The 26,703-nt window shown below is 39.9% G+C and overlaps 1 protein-coding gene across 1 annotated transcript in view; it reads right to left on the bottom strand.

The window, feature by feature from the left end:
* Positions 1 to 26,703, bottom strand: part of STRBP (spermatid perinuclear RNA binding protein) — a 57,474-nt gene that overhangs the window by 23,398 nt on the left and 7,373 nt on the right. Inside the window, exons 2-4 of the mRNA XM_059828677.1 lie at positions 9,402 to 9,577; positions 6,126 to 6,343; positions 2,393 to 2,558 (exon numbers count right to left, since the gene is read on the bottom strand). Of these exons, the coding sequence (XP_059684660.1) occupies positions 2,393 to 2,558; positions 6,126 to 6,343; positions 9,402 to 9,404 (387 nt within the window). The 5' untranslated portion in view covers positions 9,405 to 9,577. The remainder of the gene's footprint in view (positions 1 to 2,392; positions 2,559 to 6,125; positions 6,344 to 9,401; positions 9,578 to 26,703) is intronic.

The following is a 26,703-nucleotide window of genomic DNA, read 5'->3' on the forward strand; positions in this document are numbered from 1 at the left end:
AAATGTAAAAGCTCTCATATGCAGTATGACCAACACAGCCATAACCCTCAGTGCAAATGGATGACAGATTCCAGCGCAGGAGCCGCACCAGCTCGCCTAACCCATGTACCTGCCATGAGGTATGACCAAATATACCTTGGCCATCTCTTACCAACCCTAAGATATTCTTCAGATGCCCTAGTAACAGAGGTCTCACCACCTCTTCAAATAGTCTATTCTGATTCTTAATCACACATATAATTTAGATGACCTATTTTGCAACAAAATTGCCCCTTGCTACAGTTCCAGTTACTTCTCATCCTACTTTTGGCAGCTATGTGAGATACGGAATCACTGTCCCTTTATAAATAACTATTAATGTCTTAAAACTTACACCTGCATTCAGTCTTGACTTTTTCCAAACACGGTAACTTTAATTATGTTGTTTCCTAGGTGCACATTCTCACTTGTCTGATTTTCTCCAACTTGTCTGTCCATCTCTGTCACTCCCTTTCCACCCAGCACTTGAAACTGGATGCAAAACCCCACTGTCACCCACTTCACTCATTAACACCAGCCCCAGGAGAGATCCCTGACAATGCCTGGAAAACCTCACCTTCCTCTCTTGACAGCACACCAATAAATTGCATATTTTTTAAATTGTTTTCACTAAACTTTTTATTTCTTGCTTAGATTTCTTTTGTAGATAGTACTACAAACTGCCTTATAATTTGTTCATTAACATGCATTATGTCTTGAGTTAACTCAAGTCAACTTGAGTTATCGAGATATCTCAAGTGATCTGTACCTGCAGATCTTTCAGTAGTCCTTTGGGACCTCTCTCAACCTCCAGAAGTGCAAAGATAACCACAGATGATTCAGAGTCCTAAAGCTATTCCTTGCGTTTGTGAGTTTGTTTCAGCAGGACCATACTGGTTAGAACATATCTAACATATATTCTAACTTCTTTCCTTGCTGCAATCTGCACTCCTCCAGCTCCTTTATTGTTGGGATGAAAACATTGAAGCATCTGCTTACTACTAGCCTTCAAAGAAGCAAAGCAGAAGCTGTTAACATCTCTGTACCTCATTTGCTCTTTTTGTCCGCTAATGGGCCTACACCTTCCTTCTCCCTCCTGTACCTGATATGTCTGCAAACCTCTCGTTGTCTTTCATACCCGTGATAGTTGTCGCTTGTTTCATGAGTCAGATTCCTCTTACCTCATGTTCTCCGTTATTCTTTCCCTCACAATGCTTCCCCACAGGATCTTACCTACTTGTCCCTTGAATTTATTGCAGTCTTCACATCTTTTAATTACGTCTGTTCTGCCGTTCTCACTTTTTTTGAAGCATATGCTAACTTTTCTTATCACTTTCAACCCTTCTCATCTCACGCCTCACTACAAACAAGTAAAATTTACTCTTTACTACTCAATACATCCCTATCATTTTCAAACAAGTAAAATTTACTCTTTACTCAATAGTTCCTTAGCATTTTCAGCCAGGGACAGAGCCACATCTGCAGGCACATTATCTCATTAAAACAAGCCCTTTATGTGAACAAATGAACAGTGAGAACAAACAGCTGCCAAGAATGGTAAAACACATACTCTCTATGTGGAAATAAACACAAGGCAGAAAAGCACATCTAGAGAAAAGCATATCAAGTTTGGACATAGTTTGGAGAGAGGCACTCGCAGTGCTTCAGGGCAGCTTCTCCACAACAGTGTATGTCAGTCTGGAAGCTGGACCGATTATTCAGACTCAGAACTCTGTCAAAAAGGTATTATCCCCAGTTGCTTTAAAGAGACCAGTATTAGCTGTAAGTGCTGCCTGCTGGATGCCAACATCAGAATTAAATAGCCATAAATAAAAAGAATTATGAGCTCATGTTTAACATGAGCTAAAATGAGTGACCACCTAAAGTGAGACTTGTTCTCACTTCAGAAGTACAGAGGCGTTTATCTTGGAACAGCCCAAGCGAAGCAAAGCAGCTGCAATGTCGAACTTAAGGTTCAAGCGGTGGGACAGGGGACAACAATACAGACCGATTCACATGCTCGAGCAGGGACGGTTTCCGGGACTGCAATTTAGCTCATGTTAGTGGTTGGACCAGAGAGCAAAAATCAGCTGGGTTAGTTACCAGATAAGAAAGGTTAGCTGCCATCATAGGAAACCTGACATTACAAATAGGGATTAGGCAACAACAGGAATAAGATGTTAAATTTTGTGAATAGCTACTTCATGTCACCACATTAAACATGTCACACACCCTAGATGTCATCCCAGATTAAAAGTACATTTCTTTAATCTGTATAACTTGTCTTTCTTCCTGGAACAAATTCCAGCCTTTACCCACGTACACCATACAGTGCTATGAGCCATCATTAGGGGACTACCCTAAATTAACTCACCTGAATTTGAGCTGGGAGATTGTCTTTAACTATACATAACAAGGTCTTTGTGGGTTTTTCTTTGCACATGAGAACCAGCTCCAGATCCATATCATCTTTTATCAGCAAGCCCTTTGCAACCAAGCCAATCCTCATAACACCACACAACGTCCGACCACCTTGATCCCTGGAAATGAAACAATTTTCAGTAATTAAAATGGTATTTTCACACATTCAAAATAGTTCTTTATCCTATCACAATGAGGAGATAAACGGATGGGACTGATGACTGTGCTAAAGTGGTGTATCACTGATGAGAAAATGAAAAGCACAGACTCCTTTTATGCAAATAGCTCCTATGAAAAAAATTAACTGAAGCACTCATTAGCAATTCACGTGAATGCAGAAGTTGCCTAGCTCAAGTCACAAAGCTTCACAAAGCTCAAAAAAGCCCAAATTCACTATCTACAGATCTACCAAAAGAGTAGAATAATTAATCTAGAGGAGCTCTCTGACAGAAATCCTGTTTTCGGAAGTGGTCCGAGTTGTCTTTTAGTGACACACCAACTTTAAACATGGCCACATACCTTTTAGCTGATCCACACATTCAAACCTTTATCTTTGAAATTATACAACCAACTTCTGAAGTTTTAGCCCATACTACAAACTGACATTTCAGGAAAGCTTCTAATTTCAAAACGTCTTCCAGGCACTATTCCTTCAACAAGTCTTATCACTAAAACCTATAGTAATGGAGGTCTGACTACTAGTTCTTACTCTCCACCTAAAGTTTAGGGGAACATTTAAGAGCCACAGTAAACATAACTTTCAAAGCAACATAAGAACACTTTAGTTTTGAGTACTGAGAGAAAGCCTGCAACAAAAACCAGTTTAGCAGACTAGGGTTGCTAAAAAACATCAAGAAAAACACAAGAAATGTATCTTTGACAGTTCAATGCCAGCTATTGCCACACAATGCATCTCACTAGTGGCATATCACTGTTATAAAACCTACAGAAAGCACGTAATCAGTAAAGATGGTAAACCACCTCAGCCGGAAAGGCCCTGTTCACATTCATTCTTACCATCCAGAGGGATGGGCTGGATATAAAAAAAACCAAAACCCAAGAACAAACCAAGAAAACCCAACTCCCCAAACCAGTCACACTGTGATCGAAGGTAATCGCTCAGAAGTATCTTCATCTAATAATTGTACTGTCTTTATATTTTAAATGGAAAGGCAGGAACAGGTGCTTAAACAATAAAGAGAAGACAAGAAGGAATGACACAGAAAATGAAGTAGCAATCTCAAACTAGTTACTATCCTTGGAATAGCCAGAAGCAAACTAACAAAAACAGTTACAAAAGTAAACATCATCTCAACTTCCACCCTGGAACTGTGCTACTTTAACAGTATCTGGATGCAAACATGTGAGAAAACATGCAACTCCTTTAGATATAGTTCGTAACTAGTATAAAGGTATTTTAAGTTATATATTTTTCTACAATGTAAGCCCCTTTCAGCTTGTAAAGTGATTAGTAAAATAATTTGTCCCAAACAAATGCATAAATACACAAACTATTTTATATGTATAAATAATACACTGATGTTTACAAAAACTGTACTCTAAATTTATAACAGACCACAAGCATGAAAAATCCTGCACACACGTGTGAAAGCAAGGCTATCTAGTTGTCTCAAAAGCATTTACTGCAGGCTTGGATTTTTAATTTTTTTTTTTTAAGAATCCATTCTGTGCCTATTTTACCCACATCAGAAAACACCCAAAAACGTCACCAGTAATGCTAGGAAGTCACCTACAAAACATACAGCACACTGCATATCAAGACAGACTGTTCTTCAGCAAAACACTGAGCTTAAATACCTTCCTTGAGAAGATGACAAAACGTAATTGTCAATCTGTGGAGAAACAGCCTATCAATCCACTACAATTATTCTCTGGTGTCAATAAAATCACGCTGTCTTAAACGAATTTATACGTTAATTTATGTAAAAATATTCATGATTTTAAATGTTTTGCTATTTCTGTTTGAATACATTTCACACCAAAAAAGTGACATATCACAGCTCGGCCTTACACAAAACCGCCAGTGATCAGACTTGCATCTGTTAAATATTTATTAGGTAACACAGAAAGCCACAGGCATCAAAATGAGGGACCGTTCATCTATCTATCTTTCCAAGGCTATCATACAACGGTCTTCATGCTGCTGAAGATTTCCTATGTGGATCAGTGTATCCTGAGTAGGTGGTGCTGCATTTAAACTTCATGCAGAGCAAGCAGTTTCTTTCAGTAGCTCCCAAGCCCACAACCTTATCTTTGAGAAAATCAAAGAGAGGCTTAAACGTTAAGAAAGAAACCTGTGGAAAAACACTACTAATACTTGAAGCATTTTCTGTAGAAGCCACAACACTGTTGGGAAACCACATCACATCATGAATGCCTTCTGCTCCTCCCAGCCATACAAATTTCCTCAGTTAATATAGCACGTTTCTTGTTTCTCAATTGAAGTACATCCAGATAGTGAGGCACAGCAGGGCTTCATACCTTACTTCCTGAATGCTACTCTAAAAATTTATGAGACTTGGAAGTAACTAAGAATCGCATTATTATGATAAAATAGGAAGCAATATTTCACTTTTGAATTTTCAGACATATGCCAATAAGCATTTAGGAATAACTGATAAATACAATGGTAAGCACTGTCTCTTTCATACTAAGCCAGTAAACTATATTTTCAGTTTAAAAACTGATACAGTCTTCCTGATTCAGAGTCAGATCTTCCTCCCTTACCTGCACTGAACTGTATCTTACTCCAGAAGTATACAATATACATGGTCTGTATTTCCATCTGTTATTGCTAGAGTAGACTGTACTTCCACCATCCCAAAATGTAAATGACTTAACATATATATTATTTACCAGGACACAGCCAGGACAGCTGACCCCAACTGACCTTGGGGTCATACGATGTCATGCTCAGCAATAAAAGCTGGGGGAAGAAGGAGGAATGGGGTGGACTTCTGGAGTTACAGCGTTTGTCTTCCCAAGTCACCGTTACCCATGATGGAGTCCTGCTTTCCTGGATATGGCTGAACACCTGCCTGCTGATGGGAAGTGGCAAATGAATTTCTTATTTTGCTTTGCTTGCCCGCATGGCTTTTGCTTTACCTATTAAACTGTCTTTACCTTAATCAATGAGTTTTCTCACTTCTACCCTTCTGATTCTCTCTCCCATCCCACTGGGCGGAGTGAGAGAAAGGCTGTGTGGCGCTTAGCTGCCTACTGCAGTTAAACCGCAACAACAATAGAAGGTAATGAAACCTTAGAAAAGTTAGTTTGCTGGATAAACAATAAAAATGTATAAAAATCTTTTTTGTCTGTCTAAAACTGAAGGAGCCCCTAAGCTACATGTCTGTGGATTTGCATTTGTGTGTTACAGGGACATAAACTCACTTACAATTACTGAAAAGTTTGTCTGCTAAATGCAACTTCACAACATCACAGTAAAATAAATAATGAAATAGAGAGCAACTGCTACTCACATTGGGCTTATTACTATTCCCTGCACTCACCCTACGTTCTCCCACCTCAAAAACTCCAAATATATCCACTTCCTCCTATGAACATTCGTATGCAACAGAACCAAGTAACACTATGACTCTTATTTAGAAGGAAAGGAACCCATTCAGAGCAGTACAGTAACACATTATGAGGCTCAACTCACTCACTTGGCATTGCTTTCTGCAGCTTCCTCCTTTGCTTCCACATCACCCTCACATTTCGTAGACTTGTTCTTTTCATCCATCCAGTCAGAGACATGTTTAAGGGCACATTCTACTGTTGATACCATGTTCTGGACAGCTTCAAGTTCCTCTGGAGATGGATAAATGGTTGAATGTTTCACCATAACATGGCGGTCATCATTAGCAAAAGATCGGATAGATCTCTGTTATGAAGTGGGAAACAGGGGAGGGGGAAAAAGAACAGAGTTATTGGATTATCAAAGAAGGACATTGCCTGAATGGGAATCCTCCCTGACAGATGTAGAAAAGTGTTTTACGATGACCATTGCTTACAGTCATGCAGGAGTGATTTCTTATCTTTATTTAAATAAATTTAAAAACAGAAAAAAGAAAGAAATGAAATACCAGTGCAAAATCAGTATTAAGCTGGTAAAACATGTAAGAACTTGGGTGGGTTTTACGGAACCTAGTATTTGATGCCTAAATTCAACTCTTCTAGAATCCTTTTATTGGCTACTAGGAGGAATAGGCATATGTGGAGCAGAGTTTATGTATATGTCTACTTGAGGACGAGATCAATTGTGCTTTAGAAGTACATTTCCCCACCCACATGCGACTACAGAAGTCTAGACTACTATATCAGATTAGCTGCTACAGACATCTAAAAATTAAGCAAACTGAATTCCATCTTTTGTCTGGTATGTCCATCATAAGTGGAAGTTGTGACACTGTGTGCGCTAGTCACAAATCAGAAAAAGGGAGACCTTAGGTCTAGGACTAGACAAATCTCCGTACTCCCATATACAGCTATGGTGCATACAAAATAGGGTCAACACCTGTAGTACGCATTAATCCGTTTGCAATGGCTAGAAATGGAGTTTCTACATCTTGTCCTTCCATAATTTCCCTCCCCTCTTTTTTTTCTTCTTCCTTATTTTCATTGTTTTTCTCACTTCTCCCTGCCTTCCCCCCCAAGCTTCTCTTTGAGAAGAGGGCATGGTCTCCCTGGCTAAGTATAAGACTGCTGAAGCAGGGCCGCCCCCCCCCCCACAAAAAAAAAAAAAACCACCTGAGTTTCATTCCCAGCTTTGCCACAGACAATCTAGGATCTTGGGCAATTGGATCTCATTTCACTATTAAGTGCCTCCAATTTCCCTCACCCTTTGACTAGCTTGTTTATTTATATTAAGCTTTCAAAGTCAGTGAGAAATCACTTAGGCTCTGATCTTGCCTGAAGGACCTACATCTCATGGAGATACAAGCTGTGAGCAATAGTACTGAAAGAAAGAGGGGCTTCCCTACCCTGGAATACTTGCAGGAATTAAGGAGTTCCTGAATTTCAGCAATCTTTGTTGGCTTGTGTCAAGCTTCAGCAGCTGGATAGCTCAGAGCAAAGAGAAAAACCAGGGTCCTTATCCCAAAAGGTAACCTCATTTCAAGGTAGGGAAATCTAGAACACAAGTATTCCAGGGTGAAAGCAGACTCAGTAAAGAATGTGGAAAGGAGAGCAAACAAGGAGAACACAGAGAAGATTTGTATTTGGTAAAAGCATTTATACTCTCCAAATAGAACTTTGCATATTCTGGAAGTGCTGAGTGCAGCCATCTCTCCTCAATTTATGCTAGAGACAATGGCAACACACTTTAGAACAAGACAATTAAATAGCCATTCCCTTATGGTTTTGTTACTGCTGCAGATGAAGTCATAGGCAATACACACTGCTGCAAGAGGCTTAGCAAACTGCACAGGGATTTACAAAGGCATGAATGAAGATGAGGGTAGAGATAAACTGGTAATAAAACACCAAAATAATTTCTTAAAAGATTGAAAGAATAGGAAGAGATTAGAGTGCCAATTAAATGAGTTGCAGTGAAACTCAAAATCCTGCGTGATGTTGTTGAGGAAGGTAAACTTAAGCGGTTGGGTAGCTTGTGCTAGGAAGCTATGGTTTGGCACACGCTATCCAGATGAGACTTACTTGATCTAAACAGTGACCCAGACCAGCTGCAATCACAGCACAGACCACTGGCTACAGCAGCCCTAAGTCTTGCTCTCTACAGACACATCAATCACTGCTGAAAGCCACGCAGAACTTGGAATCATCAAACAAAAATCTCTGTTCCTCCTACATATTAAATACCTTAAGTAGGTTTTGTTTTCATCCCTACTTCATGGTTTTGTAACAGTATGCACTCTTAGGGACAAAAAGGGCCTTCGAAGGATCTTAAAGGCCTCTGGGTTGAATCCCTGTTAAGGAACTGGTCATGATTTCCTGGCTCATTGCATTCCCCAGGTCCCTTCCATCAAAGGTCGATGTGACATCATTCCTTTCCTAACTTTTGTGCTCCTACCCAGATGGACAATTCAGGTAGCAAAAAGAAACTCATCAGTCAAGGTCTGGTATTATACCCAGTACTTTTATAGGTTGCAAAATGCTTCCAGGAGGTCCCTCTTGTGGCTTGTCCGCAACACGGATACAGAAAGAAGCTGCAGTTCAGCAGTGAAAACTGACAAGCTGGATTTATTAATTCACCCCCACCATCTATTATCTCATGAAATATCAATTAGGAAGAACAGTCAAACAGGAACAAATTAGTAACTCCTAAATTAGAAGACATTTGCTTTCTTTTCTAATGAAGAGGGACTGACAAGATCAATTCTTCATTACCATTTAGCCCTAAAATAAGAGCAAAATGGGGCACTATTTAAAATACAGTATATTGACAACGCTGCTTTATCAAGTGTCCCAATTTGCAACCAATACCAGGCAGATTAGAAATGGCTCCTCACTTAAACAATATACACCAAGTATATTTGACTACATGCATTTCACCTACACTATTAACAAAGTGTGCATAGAACCCCATTCAATCACACGCACACAAATACGAATAATCAACACTCACTTCTCTGAGGAAGAGGCTGAAGGGCAATATCAGCATTTGGTTATGCAATCTGCAAGTTCAAGGTCACCCATGCTGTTTGCTACAGCTTGCTAATGCCAGTTTTATTAGAAAACCTTATGAGCATCCCCTTCGTTCATGTTTAATAATTCATGTAATGCAGGCTCACAAGACAACTCTCTGGTTTTAAGAGGCTGACAATATATCAAGCCTTGCTTGCTTTTTCTCAAAGCATGCAGTACCATCTCTAATTTAGTGCAAGGTCAGAAAATCCCCTTAGTCTGGTTTTATCACTGAGAATAATTTGTCAGTAGAGAATATTTTTAAAGCAACCCTTAGAAAGATGACAAATACCTACCATGGTTTGTTAGTGTTTCAGCTCTCTCTCCCTCCCTTTCTCCTTTTCCCTCCTCCTTGGTGTCTTTGCTAAGCACTGTTTTGCCTGACAGAACCTCTTCATAAGCCTCTCAGTCCCTTGACAGCTCAAGAGTTCATACAGCCAAGATGCTCTGGGAGTCACTTTCTGTAATTCACCTGCAAAAAGAGAGAAGCAACTTGAAACCAGAAGAAACAGCGTGTTAAGTCCAGTAAGTGTGAAATGCAGCACATGAAGTCAAACCATTGATTAAAGCAAGCAGGCTTCAAGATGGGGAGGCAGTCACCGAACCATGTATTCCTGAAAAAGCAGATGTCACTGTGGAAAGCAACTTTTTGTAGTGTGCCCACACGTACGTAACGACTTTCCCATGCCAGTTAGAGCTTATCTCAGTGTGGTTTGTCAGCCACCTGGCAATCTAAGTTCCTGATACGAGGAAGATGGGAAATCCAACATCTCAAATACGCTCTATATGAAAACAGCTCAAGAAGTCTCTATTTTTATGTCGCATGCGTGTTAGGAATCAAACACACTATATTTAATTATCAAAAAGTAATTATCTGTTGAAATCCCCAGTGCAGCCCTCAATCCTGAACGTGTCAGATGCTGTACAAGAACTAAGACTTCAGGTGGCAATAATTGTAAGTTTTTATTTAAAAAAAGACAAGTGCATTATAGCAAACTGAAGATGTAAGACTTGTGAGAATGTTCAGCTGAAATCATCCACACCGCCTTTTCTGCCCTTGCACTGCTTTTCACAGCACACAACATTTAGAAGATCCTGCAACAGCAGCCCTCTTGTACTAAACTAGGAAACAAACACCAGCACTGGCAGCATAAGGAACTGCAAATAAACACCCTCTAAGACAAGAGAAGAGCAGAATTACAGAGCAGGTAATGTGAGAGAGAGGAAAGCATAGGCACTCTAGTCCTTGCAGAAAATTCCTGTTTTCCTTTCACTGCACATATTGTTGCATCAGCTTTTCAGCAGCATTTTGAAGCAACTGGAAACCCAGTCAGTAAATTTCTGCAGACTGACATGCACACTCAAATGTTTTCTTTTTCTCCTATATGTCGATTCTCCTTCTCTAGCAATATGTTGCATATTGTCTGTCAGAGAATCCTGACATTGTTAGAGATTAAAAGCATATTTGGCAACAGAGGGATAGGCGACATGACTTGAAAGCCTTGTAGATGCTTAAACCTCAGGGGTGTCACAGGGAATAATTAAAATGTTGCATCCCATAGAGATTTGAACATACCAGGGGAAAGGCAACAACAAATCCTGCTTCACTATTTTCCTAGTTAAGAAGAAATGAAGCGGGTTTACAGGATCAACAGCTTTGGCAGGAAGTGCCTAATAGTTGTTTGTATCTCACACCACTGAATTTAGGATGTAGAATTGGGTAAAACAAAAAGCAGCCAGACAAGAATACCGTGCAGGGGCCTGTCTGCTCCAGCAGCTAAAGATTGCCAAGGAAGAAACCCCAAGAGAGTCGTACTAAAAATACTTGGGAAAAGCAAGCTAATGAAAACCCTGAAGGACCTCACTTCTTATCGCAAAAGCTATATACCCTACCAAGGTATATTAACACTCTACCAAAATTGCTTCCCAGAAGCGATCAAGGAAGGTGATGTTCTTTCATAGGACCAGATTCTTCTCTTAAGAGATCCTGAAAGCCAAGCAGGGGCAGCTGGGAGGAAAAATAAACAAAGATTACTGCTTTGGCACTATTTACTCTATGAGCTAGTCATAAGCTCTTCCACACTCAATAGCCTTTCACCATCTCCAGAAGCCACCAGACTCTTTACGAGGTCTTTTTGTTTTGCTTTTCTGTAATAATAATATGCTTTTTGAGTCAGCAGATGGCAAGCTAGAGAGACTTTTGAGACATGCTTCCAGATCATCTATCTATTTCAAATTAGTTCTCTCTTCAAACTAAATTCCAGCTATCTTCATATACTCTTCTTCCCAGTGACTCCTACATTTCACATTTTCAGTTTGCTATCTTCTCTGGTAACTGTAACTTGGCAATTCCAGGCAGAGAGAAGGGCACTGGAATGTGTTGCTGACTTCAGCATATGCCCAGTACAATGTCTCTAGACTCCAAGCAACACTCCAGCCCGGCCTCCCTCCGAAGACTACTGCAAGCTGTTGCTTATCAGCTTGTACAGTGTTTGGAAAGCAGATGGACAATGATAACTGGCTGAGCAAATTCTGTAAATAGCTTCAGTAAATTGCTGAGCAGACTGTTGTCTAGAGGGCAAGTCTACAAACTACCTCACAAGCTCTGGAAACAGACATACCTCAGGGTGCAATTCTGGATGTGCTGAGTGCTTTTCAGTCTTCTTTGAAAATCTGAACCAGACCGAAAATAAATGTTTCACAGCTATGATGAGAGTTAATCTTCTACTGCTTCTAGATGAAGCAAAACCACCAACACCTCTCAATACTCTGCCTTAAGCGGGTAGTAACCATCTTGTTTTCAAGACAAATTCAAGTTTCAGTGACAAGTAAAAGTTGTTGGACAAAGGTATTTATGAGTTCGATTTTACCTCCCCTTTTTCTCAGCAGTGAATGGCTGAGGTCAGGGCACATACAGCTAGATTATGAAGGGATCTTTATTATAAAACTCAGAAAGCTGGGAAAAAAAAAATCCTGAAAGTTGAGTTGAAGCTGATAAATGATGTCTTTCAAGTCATTAACATCCTAAGAGTATTTCACAGAAACATGTACAGGAGTGAAAATCTCGTATAGTTCAGACTTTGAGAGAAAATTTTCAACAAAACCACTGAACAGGAGGGAGTTTACTATAAAAGTGCAGACACAATATACAGAACAAAGTACATTTGACAGCATGCAGAATTAAATTAAGGAAAACTAAAATCAAATCTGCTCCAACCATATGGACTAAGGCAGCAGAACATAGCTCAGCACCAAACACATCAGAAAGCATTATGTGAAGTGAGCAGCAATTCCATAAATCCAACAGCCTCATTTTACCACCAGGCTATAGCAGGATATTTGTCCCTGCATCCTCAGGGAAGTAACAGCGGATGCCCAGACTAAAAAGCACAATATTAAAATGCATGGTTGTCTTACCCAGGGGCTGCCACCCACACTTGCAAGAAAATTTCTAGGAAAAGCTACTAGCACTACCAAGACCTTGGCGACCTTGACAAAGTCACTTTATCTCTGCATCATGTGGCCCAAAGTGTAAAACAAGACTAAATCCCATCTCCAAACCAGATCACAGAGGAGCTGAGTAGAGTCTGCAACGTGGTTTACAATCACCGGGGATTTGACACATTAGGAATGTTATTAAAACACCATGACAGTCTAACAATGTTTCCATTAAACATCCCATACTTCACAGAGGAAGTTTATGCTTTGGCACAAGACAAACAAGGAAAAGAATTTCAGATGAGGCCTTTGTAGTAGGATATATTCCTGCATCTGGCAGTTGTGTTCCCAAGAGACAGACATTTAAACAGCCAGAAGTAATGAATATGCTTAGCTACCTTTGAGTACTTGTGAACAAAGAAGTGAAAAAGCAGGAGAAACAGGTACTTGCACTCCACGGGGACTGAAATGTAACACCAGAATCAGGGAACCATAAGCTTCTAGAAAGGAGACATGAACTATGTTTGGCAGCCTGGTATCCCCTCATCGCACAGAGCGGTACCTCGTACAGAACTGTTACCAGTGCAATAGAAGAGAGGAAACCAGGGGCACTAGAGTCCAGTCCTCCCAACCCTCACTTCAATGAGCTGCTGTTTAAGCACCTGGCCAGGCCAAGGAGAATGCCTTGAAAATTGGTTTTAAATGCTACATCAAGAAGGCACATGCCAACAATATTCAGCTGAAGCGTTAGTAACACCCTCCACCCTCCTAATCTACTCATGGGCAGATACTGGCATAAGGGAACTACAGTTTACAGCACCCTAAGATCACTCAAAGTTTATGTTCACAGAGCAGCAAGGACAACTAAGGTTGCTACTAACAAACCAGTGAGTATCTAAGGCAGCCTGAGGTATATCAGACACAGTAACAGAAAAGAACTGGAATTTATATCCTTTTGTTGCTTTTGAAAGTCAGATTAAGAGGCTTGCAACTTTAAATTGCAAGTTTATTTTAACTTCTGCTTTGCATTCAGGAGACAGGTAATTTTTCGTCACACCGTATGAAGTGCTGCTGAAAATATGTTGTGTTTTTCTGCAGTATAATTTTATTGTTGGCCTTCTGCCAAGAGTCTTTCTGGCAGCATCTCCCGCAGTTGGAAACTGTGTATCTGGGTCAGAAAAGACAAGCCGCTTTTCAGAACAGCTCAATACATTTGGCAGAGATGCTGATATTATAATTGAACTCTTTCAGCAACTCTTTTTATGATGTACCCGGACGCCAAACAAAACAAGATCTGCAATGTTGATTAATGTCAAAATAACTGACAGAGAAATATCAAAATAGTTTTCTCTCATGTTAAAAGTATCAACAAACTGAGGGGAGCAGATAAGAAATACAATTCATGAGGATTCAGTGAGGCGCACAGGGCAGAGAAATCTGCAAAGCATGACCTTCTACTTGTGCAGATATTTTACTATTTTAAATCCAAACTCCCTGTACACTGTACAGAACCAGTTTCTTCATTCTTCACCATATGAAGATAAATCCTTTCTGCTCGCAACATTCTGTAAAGAAGTGCAATTGTAACACCAGGATACATATTTAATAAGACTCAGACTACTTCCAACAATATGCTTGGCATTCAATTTCACCCAGAGACTGTATATTCATAGGAGTCTTATTATTTTCCCAGTAATGCAATTCCTGGCAAAGTTGCATCTGGTTTAGCCTTTAAGAAGCCTGGAATTTTCCAGCCAAATGAATAACTGCAAAGCAACGCTACAGTTAAAAGCTGGAAAGGTACTTCCTCCGGCAAATTCTTACACTTAATACAACAAATACTCGAGTCTAGTATTACTCCTTCCTCTTCAGTTCCCACAACATTTTGAGAAAAGGCTCCTATGCTCAGAAATCTCTTGGGAGTAGCCTCTGTCAGGTAGCCCCAACAGCCAGCTTTAACGAGTGCCAAAGACAGAGTAGGCACGTACTTGATGAACACGTCTGGAATCACAGCACCTGTGATCACCAGAATGGAGGAATCAAAGTCATCTTCCAGGGCCCAGAGCTCTGGCAATGCTCACAGTGCAAGGAAAGCAGCAGCCGACTTCTCACCGTGGAGGAAGAAGCTGCCGGAAGAGCTCCTAGACAGAATTCAGCTGTGCCAAGGAAGACAAGCATGGACAGAGAACTTGGCGACCCTTGGTTCAGAGATGCAACAAAGCACTTGCAACAGAAAATGGGTGAACACATGGATTCCCCTCCAGGTGGTAGAGCAAGGAATGAAAAAACAGCCAAAATAAATCATGCTGGTGAAGAAATTAAAGAAGTTGAAGAATTAAAGCCAAACAATCAGTTAATCTAGATTAATTTATTAAGGAAAAAGGGAACAGGGATGTGCAGAGCATACCTCATATTTTTAGCTCCTGGAAAGAGGGTGAAGAAAAGATGCTCTAAGGGGAAATCATCACTAGCCTAACAGGAAGGTTAAAAAAGGAACACAGAGGCACAGTGTGAGCATATATAAAATCATTTGAAGAAGAAAATGTTGTATTTTATACAGAACCACACCATCTGATCTCAGGAAGATATACACATTAGTAGAAATAACTGCAGATATCAAATTATAATGTATAACAAAGATAGCTAGCTTTGGAAGGAATATAAATGCTTCTCCTTCAGGATTTAAGTACTATTCACTACTGAGGACAGGAAGACACAGCAAACTCACTAAGTGGTCTTCAGAGCAGCACGCCAGTTACAGTCCTCAAGGTTATTATTTACACGTATCTCTCTCCAGATTCTCATATGGCCTCATGTTCCCTGGCACCTGTACAATACCCAGCACACCAGCCACAGCTAGTGCTACAAAGGCCCTCCGGTGAAATAATTTTGAAAATCCCTTCATCTCTTGGTATGGGTATCAAGATGCAAGACTGAGTACAGACAGACCAAGCGCAAAAAAATTTAAAACTGGCTGTTGACACTTAAATAACAAATTGACACATGAACATTAATATAGTTTAATGTATTTCCGGCTCAACCAGTCAGAAACATCCAGAACAGAATTGCCTGTAAAACTGAGCACTACAGAAAACAAAACATCTTAAAGGAAGAACTTCTTGGCAGGTATCTTAAAAAAAAAAAAAAAAAAAAATCACAGATTAGATAGTACATAAATAATCAATAGCAAAGTATTCATTTGAGACAAGACAGAAACCACCACTGGATTCTCAATGTCTGTGAAATGTTAAACTGATTTCTGACTTCCAACATCCTAACGTAGGCATTCCTGCTCTTCTGGCTAAAGTGGACAATGGAAACCTGATGCTACTTTGCAGTGCACACCTGTTTGTGAAGCAGTCATAACTTGACATCCACACTCAAAATCATCTGACAGACTACGTTCATTTACAGTTGAAGAATTAACTAAATTAATAAAAAGGATTACACTACACTGAAATGACACTCATCATCTGCAGTGTCATTTTTCCAGAGACAGAGCTAGTTTAAGCAAAATTCTGGACCTATGCCTGAAATTACATCACATTCTCCAAAAGAGAATCACAGTTCTACCTCCTCAACCACACAGTGCAGCTCAGTGCCATGCTGGGCTTCTCACCACCCAAGCCCAGTCCTGCACTCACATCCCAACACCAAAGCTTTATAGACCTTCAAACTCCTAGACACTGTCCATGTCCGTATCATTTGTGTCCACTTCCTTACCTGTGAGGCTCTTTGCTCCAGAACCATAGTGGGAAGCAGTCACAATGTTTAAGAGATTAAGAACAGGGACATTCCTTCTCTAGCACCCTTCAGCTTAACTGAAATAGCTGCAGTGCCCCAGTTTCTCTCCTGCTATGTATGATTCATATCCCATAGACTGCAGGTTGACCTAAGCTGCAGTCTACCAACTAACAACATTTGACACACGTGACCAGGATGGGGGAAAGGCCACCAAGATGCCACTCTTCCACCAGGAAGAATATGTCTTCTACAGAACTGTGCGGGCAAAGGCATACTCACAGAAAAGGCACAAACAGCACGTGCTCCAGCCTGCAAACTGGAAATCATGGCATTCCCTTCCTACGCTGGTAATAAAGAGAGAGGAGGGGAGAGAAAGGAGAACAAACTGTCCTACACTAAAACCAGATCTGCCTGTATTGGTGGTTTGCACTTTTCATCAATTGCATGAGGCAACAGCAAAACACGTTTGCTCTACTAGCTGTTCCCTGTTCTGTGTCTCAAGCCAATACACACCTTGGTAATTATTAAGATGAAAGAGAAAAGCAATGTGGATCCTAAACCTGTGTTATAAATGAAACAAATTTAGTAATTCTTTCTTACAAGTAATACAGTGTAAATACTGTATTTGAGCTTCACATTTTTCTAATGTTTACATAAAGTTTCAATTTCAGACTATTAAGAATTTTTAGGAATAAATGCTATCGTTCTAAAATTCCAGTAACCCTTAATGGCTAAATTTAAGCAACAGCTTCTCCCGTAGAATTTCTTCCCTGATGTCAGTATGTAACAAAGCTGGCATTTTCAATATTGCAAATCCACACTGGCTACTCTGCACATCTGCCTTTCAGCCAGTTTAAACATTCATGACTTTCCACTTAAATGCATTTTCTAGTATGTCAGTCTTGCTGCCTCAGTGACTTTTTTTTAATTAAAGAGAGAAGATTTAAAAGGATTTGCACGAGAAGACCACTAGACTCTGCAAGTATTGTGCAAAGAGCTCTTACGCTCTCAGCCAATACACATCCTCCATCAGACTTTTACAATGTTTTAGTTCCACTACGACTACTGAACAAGTTCAGGTTAATTTTTTACTTCCTGTTTAATTGGCTATTTCATCAAAGAACATCTTGTCAAAGATTCTAGGTTACTAAAAGCTTCATTAAGGTTTTTTTTCTTGCCATCTCTCATCCATCCAACCCTGTTATTTTCAGTTTGTTTCTGTCTTATTCTCCTGTGTCTTACATTATTATTTCCAGGGAGGTCTGAAGCTCAGTGTCACAATGTGTAATGCCACAGAAGCATCGGAAGTAAAATCTGTTAACTATGATCTTGGGCTGTTTCGGAAACAAAAGCCTCCTCTTTTGAAACACTCCTCCTTCACAGTGCTGCGGATACAACCCATACAGTCTCACCGGCCCAGAGGAGCAGAATACTGCCTGTTGGCTTGCTGCACCCCCCGGGTCTTCGGTCCCACCCACAAGGGCTCGCTGCAGCCCTCAGCAGGCACAGCACCCTCAGCTACAACAAAATGCAACCTGCAGTTTAATGAATTAATTTCTTCCACATGACTGACTTGAAATTGATTTTATAAGTCATTCACACAAAAAAGAGGAGAAAGGGAGATTTTAGCAGAATCATTTCTAAAAAGCACATGATCCAAAACCAACAGTATTCAAAGCCAATGAATCAGTGTTGGTAATGGAAGCATTTTGAGCAAGAAGAGTGGTAGAAATAGTGTTATCTGCCAGGCAGAAGCTACCAAATTTGATTCAGAATATAGTGCAGGAACCCCTACAACAGAAGCAATGGGGACATCTCTCTAGGGAAGAGTATCCTGGCTGTCATTTTCAGCCTCAGAAGGCAATTATTTACTTCAAATGCGTGATAATCCTACCAAAAGATTTGAATTAGTTTATTTAGGCATGAAAGCTAGCAACAATATCCATAATGAAACTAAAAAAACAACGCCACATCAATGTGTTAGACGGCAGAGAAAGAACTGTTGGTCTGACATTAGTGACTTAAGTCCACTATTTATGTCTTGAACAAGATTTTGTAGCAGAAAGCCTTAGCTTGACTAAGAGGAAGAAAAAAGCCACAAACAGATTTGGAGATTTACAAAACTAATATATATAAAAAAATCCTATTTCCCTGGAAAACTGTAAAGGTCTAAAAATATTTTAAATTGGCTTAATCCAGCATCTTCTTGCCTCAGCAGATCTACCCTGCATGTATGTGCTGTCAGATCTGCCAACTTCAGCTGCAAAACTCATCTATTATTCTTCCCTCCAGTTAGCACAGTACAGTACAGCTATGTAAAAGGAAAAAAAGACAAATTTAGCAAGGACCATCAGTGGTGGCAATGTTCAGTTTGAAGACCACAAGCTAGGTTGCAAAATTAATTTCTCAGTGTAGTTCTGTCAGTCTCATCCTTAGGAACTTCCTGAGATGTGTAATGAATTACACAGCCGATTTTGTTTGCTTATTTTTAACATGATACCGAAATAAAAAAAGTTAGCAAAATTATGTTCAGGTGTCTGTAGCACTATATCCTCCAATGTCTTTGGAGAACACAACTGTGTAAGTAATTTATCTTGAACTTGCGAAGTTACATTCAATCTTTTTTTAATATTTGTATTTCAAATAATAAAATCTGGGGGAAAAAAGAAACTGTCAGCATAAATCTGCCAATCCCTCTGGGGTGTCATTTTAAGAACATGGACACTGCTCTGTTGGTTTGGTCTCTTTTCTTTAAATTTCATATAGGGCTATGAATTAGATTAATCTCCCTTCATAGACAACAATGTCATCTCTAATGTGCCACTTTACTCACAACAGCATGAAAGACACCTTTAGTTCTTCATTTGTTTACAGAAGGCTTCCTTAGTCTTTGCCATTCATCACTGTTTTCATTAGATCAAGTAATCAACACCATACCTTGTTCTCCATGTCAACATTAAGCAACACATCTCTGAAGAGCAAAATGTAAGCCTATGACCAACGCCAGTGTCCTGGAGGCAACATGCTTGCCACAGGTCACAAGAACCTGCTTTTTAGTGAATTTGTTGAGGTTAATAACATGACATCCAGGTTAGGAAACAGAAGCGTGTGATAGCAAGCTGCTGCAACTCCAAAGTAAAAGGGGGTGCATACCTGTTTTTCTCTGAGGGAAGCAAACAGACTGTGCAATCAATAGCAGCATTCAAAATGCTCTCAGCTTTGCAGGGAGATCGATTTACAACAACAAAAATCTCACTTTCCCCCCAAAGCTCACTTCATACACTATAGTTGCTAAAAGTAACACTTAAAATTACTATCAGGGGAAACAATAAAGAAAAACAATCTAAGTTGGTTTATTTTGGGCCATAAACTGCATTTTGTGTCTAGCCACTTCAGTTCCCCCGATAAGAGGAAACCTGCTGTTCCTAAAAGCAACATTGATGGGATTTATTTTATTTTATTTTTCAAAAGAAGGTGCACTTGGAAAGCCACAACCTGTCAGGGTAGGGAGTGCACAGTTCAAGATGCAGAGGGCAAGATCAAAACCAGAATTAAAAACCAACTCCTATACAAATTGACAGTATTCTCCTAAGCTGGGCAATAGAATATAAAACCTTTCATCTCTCAGTGAAAAGTTATGAGGAAGCTAGATTAGAGTCTTCATGTTTTTACTGCCTGCTTAGCCACCTATGTAAATCTGTGTCTATGTCACACCACCATCATTATTACAGGATACCACAGCAAGGAGAACAAGAACCAAAGGGACATGAACATTGAACTCTGCTCTTGACAACACAAGAAACCTGCTTGGTTTTTACAGTTTAAAACTATACTTTTAGTGACAAAAGAATGTCAGATTATAGTGTCATCAATCTAGCTCATTCCACAGTTCTAACAAAATTCAACTCTAAAAATTGAAACTTTTGTGTTAATGAGAAAAATCCCTTTTTTTTTTTTTGAAGTACATAGATGAGTTGCTTTGTGCACTGAAAGAGAACTTGCTTCTGCTGTTTTATGACTTCTTCTATTCATTTTGCATGGCTCCTCTACTGTGGAAACAAAAGTCTCTGTATTGGGCCTTCTCAGGATACTTGGAAACTCCTACACTTACTGCAACAGAGCATTCAGAGGCCAATAAGAACTGTTTTTAAAAGTTAGTTCGTTAGTTAACTGCAGAAATACATTAAAGAAAATAATGGCAAGGTGAAAGAACATTCTTCCAAAGGCTTTTTGCTTCTCTCAAAAAGAAGTAATCAAACCTAGCTCACACTTTTTCACTTAGCATTTTGCTCTAAAGCATTTAGAACTCATATACTGCAGGACCAGGAAAATAATGCCAGAACCACCAGTGCAGAACTCTCAACACAAGAAAAGACTGTCCCTGCAATTCAGTGGACAAATACTACCAGACTGTTTCATGCTTTACCGAGACAAAATCCACAAGTTAAATTTAGAATGATGATTTCTGCAGGCACTCAGATGTTTCTGTTCTAAGTCTTCTAGAAATTGCAAATTAGAACTTGGCAGACTTTAAACTGACCCAGCATGTGTCTTCTGTAATCCAAATCATATTCTGTCCTATTACTCTGCAAAACTGTTAGGAAAAAACATCATGCCTTTCAACACATGGTTTCAGACAAGTGACAGAGACATTCCATTTCTCTCTGTGCTAAGAACAAAACTTAAGTAGTGTTTTTTCCTCTTGGAATATTGCCATGAAAATTAAAAGCTAATAGAGTAATCAAAGTTATCTCCATTGGAGAATAAGCGTAGTTTGCTGAATAACACTACTTACATAACTGTATTAATTCAAAGTGGTTGTGGTACTTTTTTCCCATTTACCACGGGGAGAACATATCACATTTCTCGACTCTCTGATCCAATTCTTAAATACTGCAACTAGATACTCACCGAAATATGCAGGTGTCACCAAACTTTTGTAGAAGCAACTAGCAATCCCTGGAAGTTCACTAGCACTGTCTCTGCAGCCAATCAAGAGACTAAGGTTTTTTGCATCCATGAACAGCAAATTGAATGAAACAGCTCAGAGGTTACAAACCAAAGAAATCTGGGAAACTACTTCTCCATCTACCGGTAAACAGACAGTACTACCCAACCTTCCATTGCTAACCTGTGGGAGATAGCAATCTTTAGGCTGGACTTAACAGCAGACACTAAGAAACATTACTCCGTCTCTTCCATTTTGATTGCAGTATCAAGCCCCAACGTGCTTTTATTAGCAAAAAAATATCAGACCTCAGCTACACACACAAGAATTTCACAACACTTCATAAATATTACTTCTCCAATTGCTGTAATAGGTGTAAACGTCATGCTGTTTGCATTTAGCAGAGACCAGACTGCCCAATGACTTAAGTGACTTGCCCAATGCCATAGTAAATCAGTGGTAGGACTCAGAAAAGTGTTTCCTTTCTTTTCCATAGTTTTTCATTTACTATACACACCAAGCATGGAGCATGCTCTCTTCCCTACTTTTAGCTTTCCACGCTTTACTTAGGTTCTTTAGTTTAATTTGAACAGACACTGCATTGCTGGCTGCTTTTGCTATTCAATCTCTCCCTCACTGGGCCACAGCCATCCTTCACAGGCCAGCCTAGCAAACTGTCACAGTAAATGCTTGACAACAATTACCTGTAGATTCATGAGATTCAAATTAGCAATTCAATATCTGAATATCATGTGATTAAACTCAGGAATCTAATTCAGAAGGTGTCCTATTTTCAGGCATCAAATTTTTTGAGCATTCCACTCTTCTGAAAGTCAAACTGACGTGGACTCGGGAACCTTCTGTGTCTTTTTCAAAAGAGGACAATGGAGTCCCTCTTCTGTTAGGCAGCAGGAAACACATAGTCTGTTCTCAGAAAGAACAGGAGCCAGAAAAATAAGAACATTTCAGGACACTAGCAAGGGACCTGAGCCATTCTACAAGATTAGGGGAAGCTTTGCAGCCCCACTTTATAAAGCAGCCCACTCCTCAGCATCAAGCATCTCACACTGGACACCAAACTCTAGCATATCGTTTGGTTTTGAAGAAAAAAAAAAGGCAGTTGTCTTCACCACTTGGCATTTCTAAAGCTCTACATGGCATAGGAGCAGACTATGAGGGATAAGGGAGTTCATTCTTCTCTCTCTCAAAAAAACCTGACAAAAAAAAACAATCAAAAAAACCAGCCTTCACACTACATATTAGATACCCATCTAAAACATGCCAAAACAAACAAAAAGGATGGAGGGTCTAACAACATCTCTCTTACAGATCAGAAAAAGAATTGGCAACTCCTAGATGACCAGGAGTGACCATGTCATCACTTCCCCTACTGTACCCAAATCTCACACCTCAAACAGTACCACTTCAATCTTCTCCACACTAAGCTCCAGCCATCTAATAGCAGTTTATAACTCCTGTGAGTTCATTCAGGATGGCCACATTGATCCTACATCTGTCGACAAGAAGACTACAGAGTGTGTACTTCAATATGATGATCCCTACCAACAAGCCCAACTCTGCCAAAAGGCCACTTCTCATCCCTATTGGTGCTACTTTTTCCTCCTTCTAACCCCATCTTCTCTTAGGCTCCTAAGAAACAAACAAAAGAAAAGCAAATGCACACATGTAACAAACATGCACTGCTTCCCTTGGGCTTCATGCATTCTGGATATTTGGATCTCCAGCCAAGCAATTTTGTCTCCTATACAGGAAACACAGAGGGGTCTAAAAGCTACCGGCTCTTCTCCTTCCCCCCATATTAGTCTTAACAGCTAGCCTGTTTAATCACTTCTGTGCTGGAATACCTGCAAACTGTTCTTGTGCTGCAGTGCTCAACTGCTACAGAAAGACTGGCGAGAGGAAACCCAGTTTTGCGCTACAGCAGCCTGGAAGCACTGCAATGTGGAAGAAGAGCACAGAAGGCCCCACCAACCAACCCTGCATGAGTTTTGCCTGCTCTCCCCCTCCCTCCAACCTCCCCATTCTTTACGTGGAAGGAAGAGAACAGCAAGTTTTTGCAGCCTCGTGACAAACTTCGACGATATTTTTCTTTCTCAACAAGAGTGGCCAAAACCCATTTTTCAATCTTTTCCACACCAACAACCTTCTCTCTGCACACTTCTACGTATGAACAGTACAGAGTCCTTTCACAGTATAAAGACTGTCAAGTTTTCTGATCTGTTCCAACATTCTGAAGTATGAAGAAAACTTAAGACTATATTTGGTGCATGTGTATTATCGAACTACTATCTAATCTATCAACACAAATGCTACACATGCACACAAAAAAATCTTTTCAGGAGATATTCCAAACTTTGTTAGAATGTTTTCAGTTGGAAGGGACCTATGACGATCATCTAGTCCAACTGCAACATGAGAGGAGCACAAATAATGGAAACAGCGCAAGGAAAAGGGAAGAGAGGGCAAGTACAGCAAATCCCTGTACTCCTCAGCTCTCAGCCAAAATTCAAACTTCTACATTCTGTGCATGAGGCTTGCTACTGTACTGTGTGATGAGGGCAAAGAGAACTCATTGAGACAAGGTGCACCTGCTAAAACTGGCAGTAAAACCACACAACTACTGCAAATCAGTAGAGCCCACTGCAAACAGAAAGCAGGTCTTTGTTCTTCTGGCACAAGAGAACTCCTTTACTGCAAGTACCACACACAGATCAAACATTTACATGCAAAAGAAAAGAAGCTAGCCAAGCGATTTATATTAAAATAAAGATTACAGATCATAGTGTGAAAGAAAACAATAAACGTACCACCGAGTCCCATGCCCAGACAAGGTCTTGTCGAGCAGTCCTTCCTCTGAAGGAGAACTGCAAGGAGACAGCCTGAGCCAACAGTTTCTACAGCAACTACAGAAGCACCAGTACAATGATATGCAAACCCTGCAGTAACTGCAGAAGCATCAGTAAATGGATACTCCAAATACTGAAGGAACATTTGACAGTTTCATCTGGACTCTTACCTCACTGGGCAACTCATTTATTCCAATCAGCTTAGCTCAACTAATTTGCCTGATTCTCTGCAAACTCTTCCGAATCCTCTTTACCCTTAACATTCTTTCAGTACACTTGTTCCCCTCCAAAATTTCATGGAACTCAACACAGCCATCACAGAAAGTTTTGTACACGTGGTGCTGGAAGGATTACCGACATCATCCTGTAAGGGAGAGACCAACTGCATCTTTGTATGGTGCTGCTGCAACTTCTCACCGAGGCTGGAATGCTGTTATGACAATGACACTACGCTTATGTTGCGTTACTAAAAGCACACTTGGAAGCATCTCAACAGGAAGCAAAACAGAGGTATGTTACTACCCAACTACACAGAAAAGAGCAGATCCATTTGTAACATGCGGTTATTTTAACACTAATGCAGAATCCATATTAAGGAACATAAAATATTGCACCTATGCATTTGCTAAGTTTTTCAGCTAAGAACTGTAATTTATTGAAGAATGTTTAAGGCAGGCCTTAATCTGCCTTAGTAAGTCACAGTGCCTCAACAGTCATAGCTTTAGCAGTAGTTCCATATAAGCGCTCTTTGCAAGAGTTTTTTCTTAACTCTGCAGTCTTACTTTGTTTCACACTGAAACTTGGCATGAAGCTCAGGCTCCTGACCCATAGCAAGAAGTTAAACAACACTGCTCATTTGTTTTTAAAAGGGTCAGGAAGTCTCCAGTTTCAGGTTCTTCAGTGTTTGGGGTGGAAGGGAGCAATATATACAGTCACAATTCAGGAACATTCAGTATTCAACCCATCTGCAAAGAACAGGGGTTAATCACAGAACTGCCAAAGATACACTTTGTAAACTGCTCTTATTATTGGTTTATTACCATGAGGCCACATCCACAAAAACATGTTTGGTCAAGAGTTCGCTACTTACATAATGCTGACTGCCAGCTACCTGCTTTAAACAATATCCTTTACCTCATGGGCTAACAAAAGGAAAATGCCTGAATTCCCCCAAAAGATAAAGCAGACTGTATGGAAATAATCAACCCGCAAAAGACAATCTTATTCCCACACTAATGTTAGGAGAAAAGAAACATAAAGACGAAAATATTTTGGTTTTATTTTTATGCCTTTTATCATGATTGATTCAAATAGTACCCTCACTATTTAGACAGTAGTTGTTCTAAAACGTGAAGTACTATGAAATCTAAAGTGGAAAAGTATCTTATAAGTTGTTAAAGTATAAGCATGCAAAGAAGACTTCTAGATCAAATTTATTCCTTAGGAGACTAGTTTTGAAGGAATAAAGAGTACAGTTCCAGCCAACCATCTTTTAATACAAAGTAATATAAAAGAAAGTATTTAGCAACTGTGAACAGTGTCAGGTTTCACATAATTTGCTAAGACTGAAAATTCAACCAAATTTTTAAAATTGTCAGAAATACCCCAGTTACAGGAGGTTCTTGTTCGCCTCCAAGGTGGGAGTCATGATTCTTTTCTCTTACACAAATTTAGTCTACTGTGTTCTCTCTTCAGCCTCCTGGCCATCTGTAGAAATGAGGAGGTGTGTACAGATGTGGGCTTAGAGCAGAACAAGCTACTTCTCTGAGCTCATATTTTTGGCAGTCACCAATTTCACCCTCACCCACCAGAAGCAAAGAAGTTATCAGCTTGGTCTCCCCCCCACCGTCCCAGTATTTGCCTTTCCTCCTGGCTTTTCTAGAACACTTGTCACCATATTTACCAGAGTACATTTATTACTGGTTTTAAAATAGCAGGTTTTGTAACAGAGGGAAACATTTCAGGTCTTCATAGGGGAACTTCAGACATGAAGAAATGAAATTGTGCAGTAAATCAGTGGCAGAACCTGAAAAGGTGCCAAATGGTCCCCTCATCGATACTTTCAGTTTAATCACCAGACCTTCATGTTGCTCTGTGCCATGTGTTGAGGAGTTTACTCACTAGGCTTTTTACCAGTTTCCAGGCTTAGAAGGAATGCTGACAATTACTCTGGGCTTGATTGTGACGCACACAACACAACATCCCCAGTTACCATGCATAAGAAACACTACATTTCAAGTCTACAGAAGCCCAGCGATGCACCCACCCCTCTTTAAGGTCATCCAAATGGCACAGCTGATGACTTTAAAGAAACCGATTAAAGTCTCTTATATGATTAAAGACTTGGACAGCGTGACTGGGTAAACAAAGAAGCCCTCATCTATTTGTTAAGTCCAATTATCTAGACATCAAATCAAGAGATCATGAAGCACTAGGTTGTTGAATAGCTGCTTACTAAACACTTTTAGCTCTTGAAAGATGACAATCACTAAGAATCTATGACCATACACATTTTTTTTTCCTCTTTGTTTCAGGGCGAAGAGTTACATAACTAACATTCATCTGAAGTATTGCTAATTTACATTAACAGAAGACCCCACC

This window comes from Gavia stellata, chromosome 24, assembly GCF_030936135.1.
Source record: "Gavia stellata isolate bGavSte3 chromosome 24, bGavSte3.hap2, whole genome shotgun sequence".
NCBI lineage: Eukaryota > Metazoa > Chordata > Aves > Gaviiformes > Gaviidae > Gavia > Gavia stellata.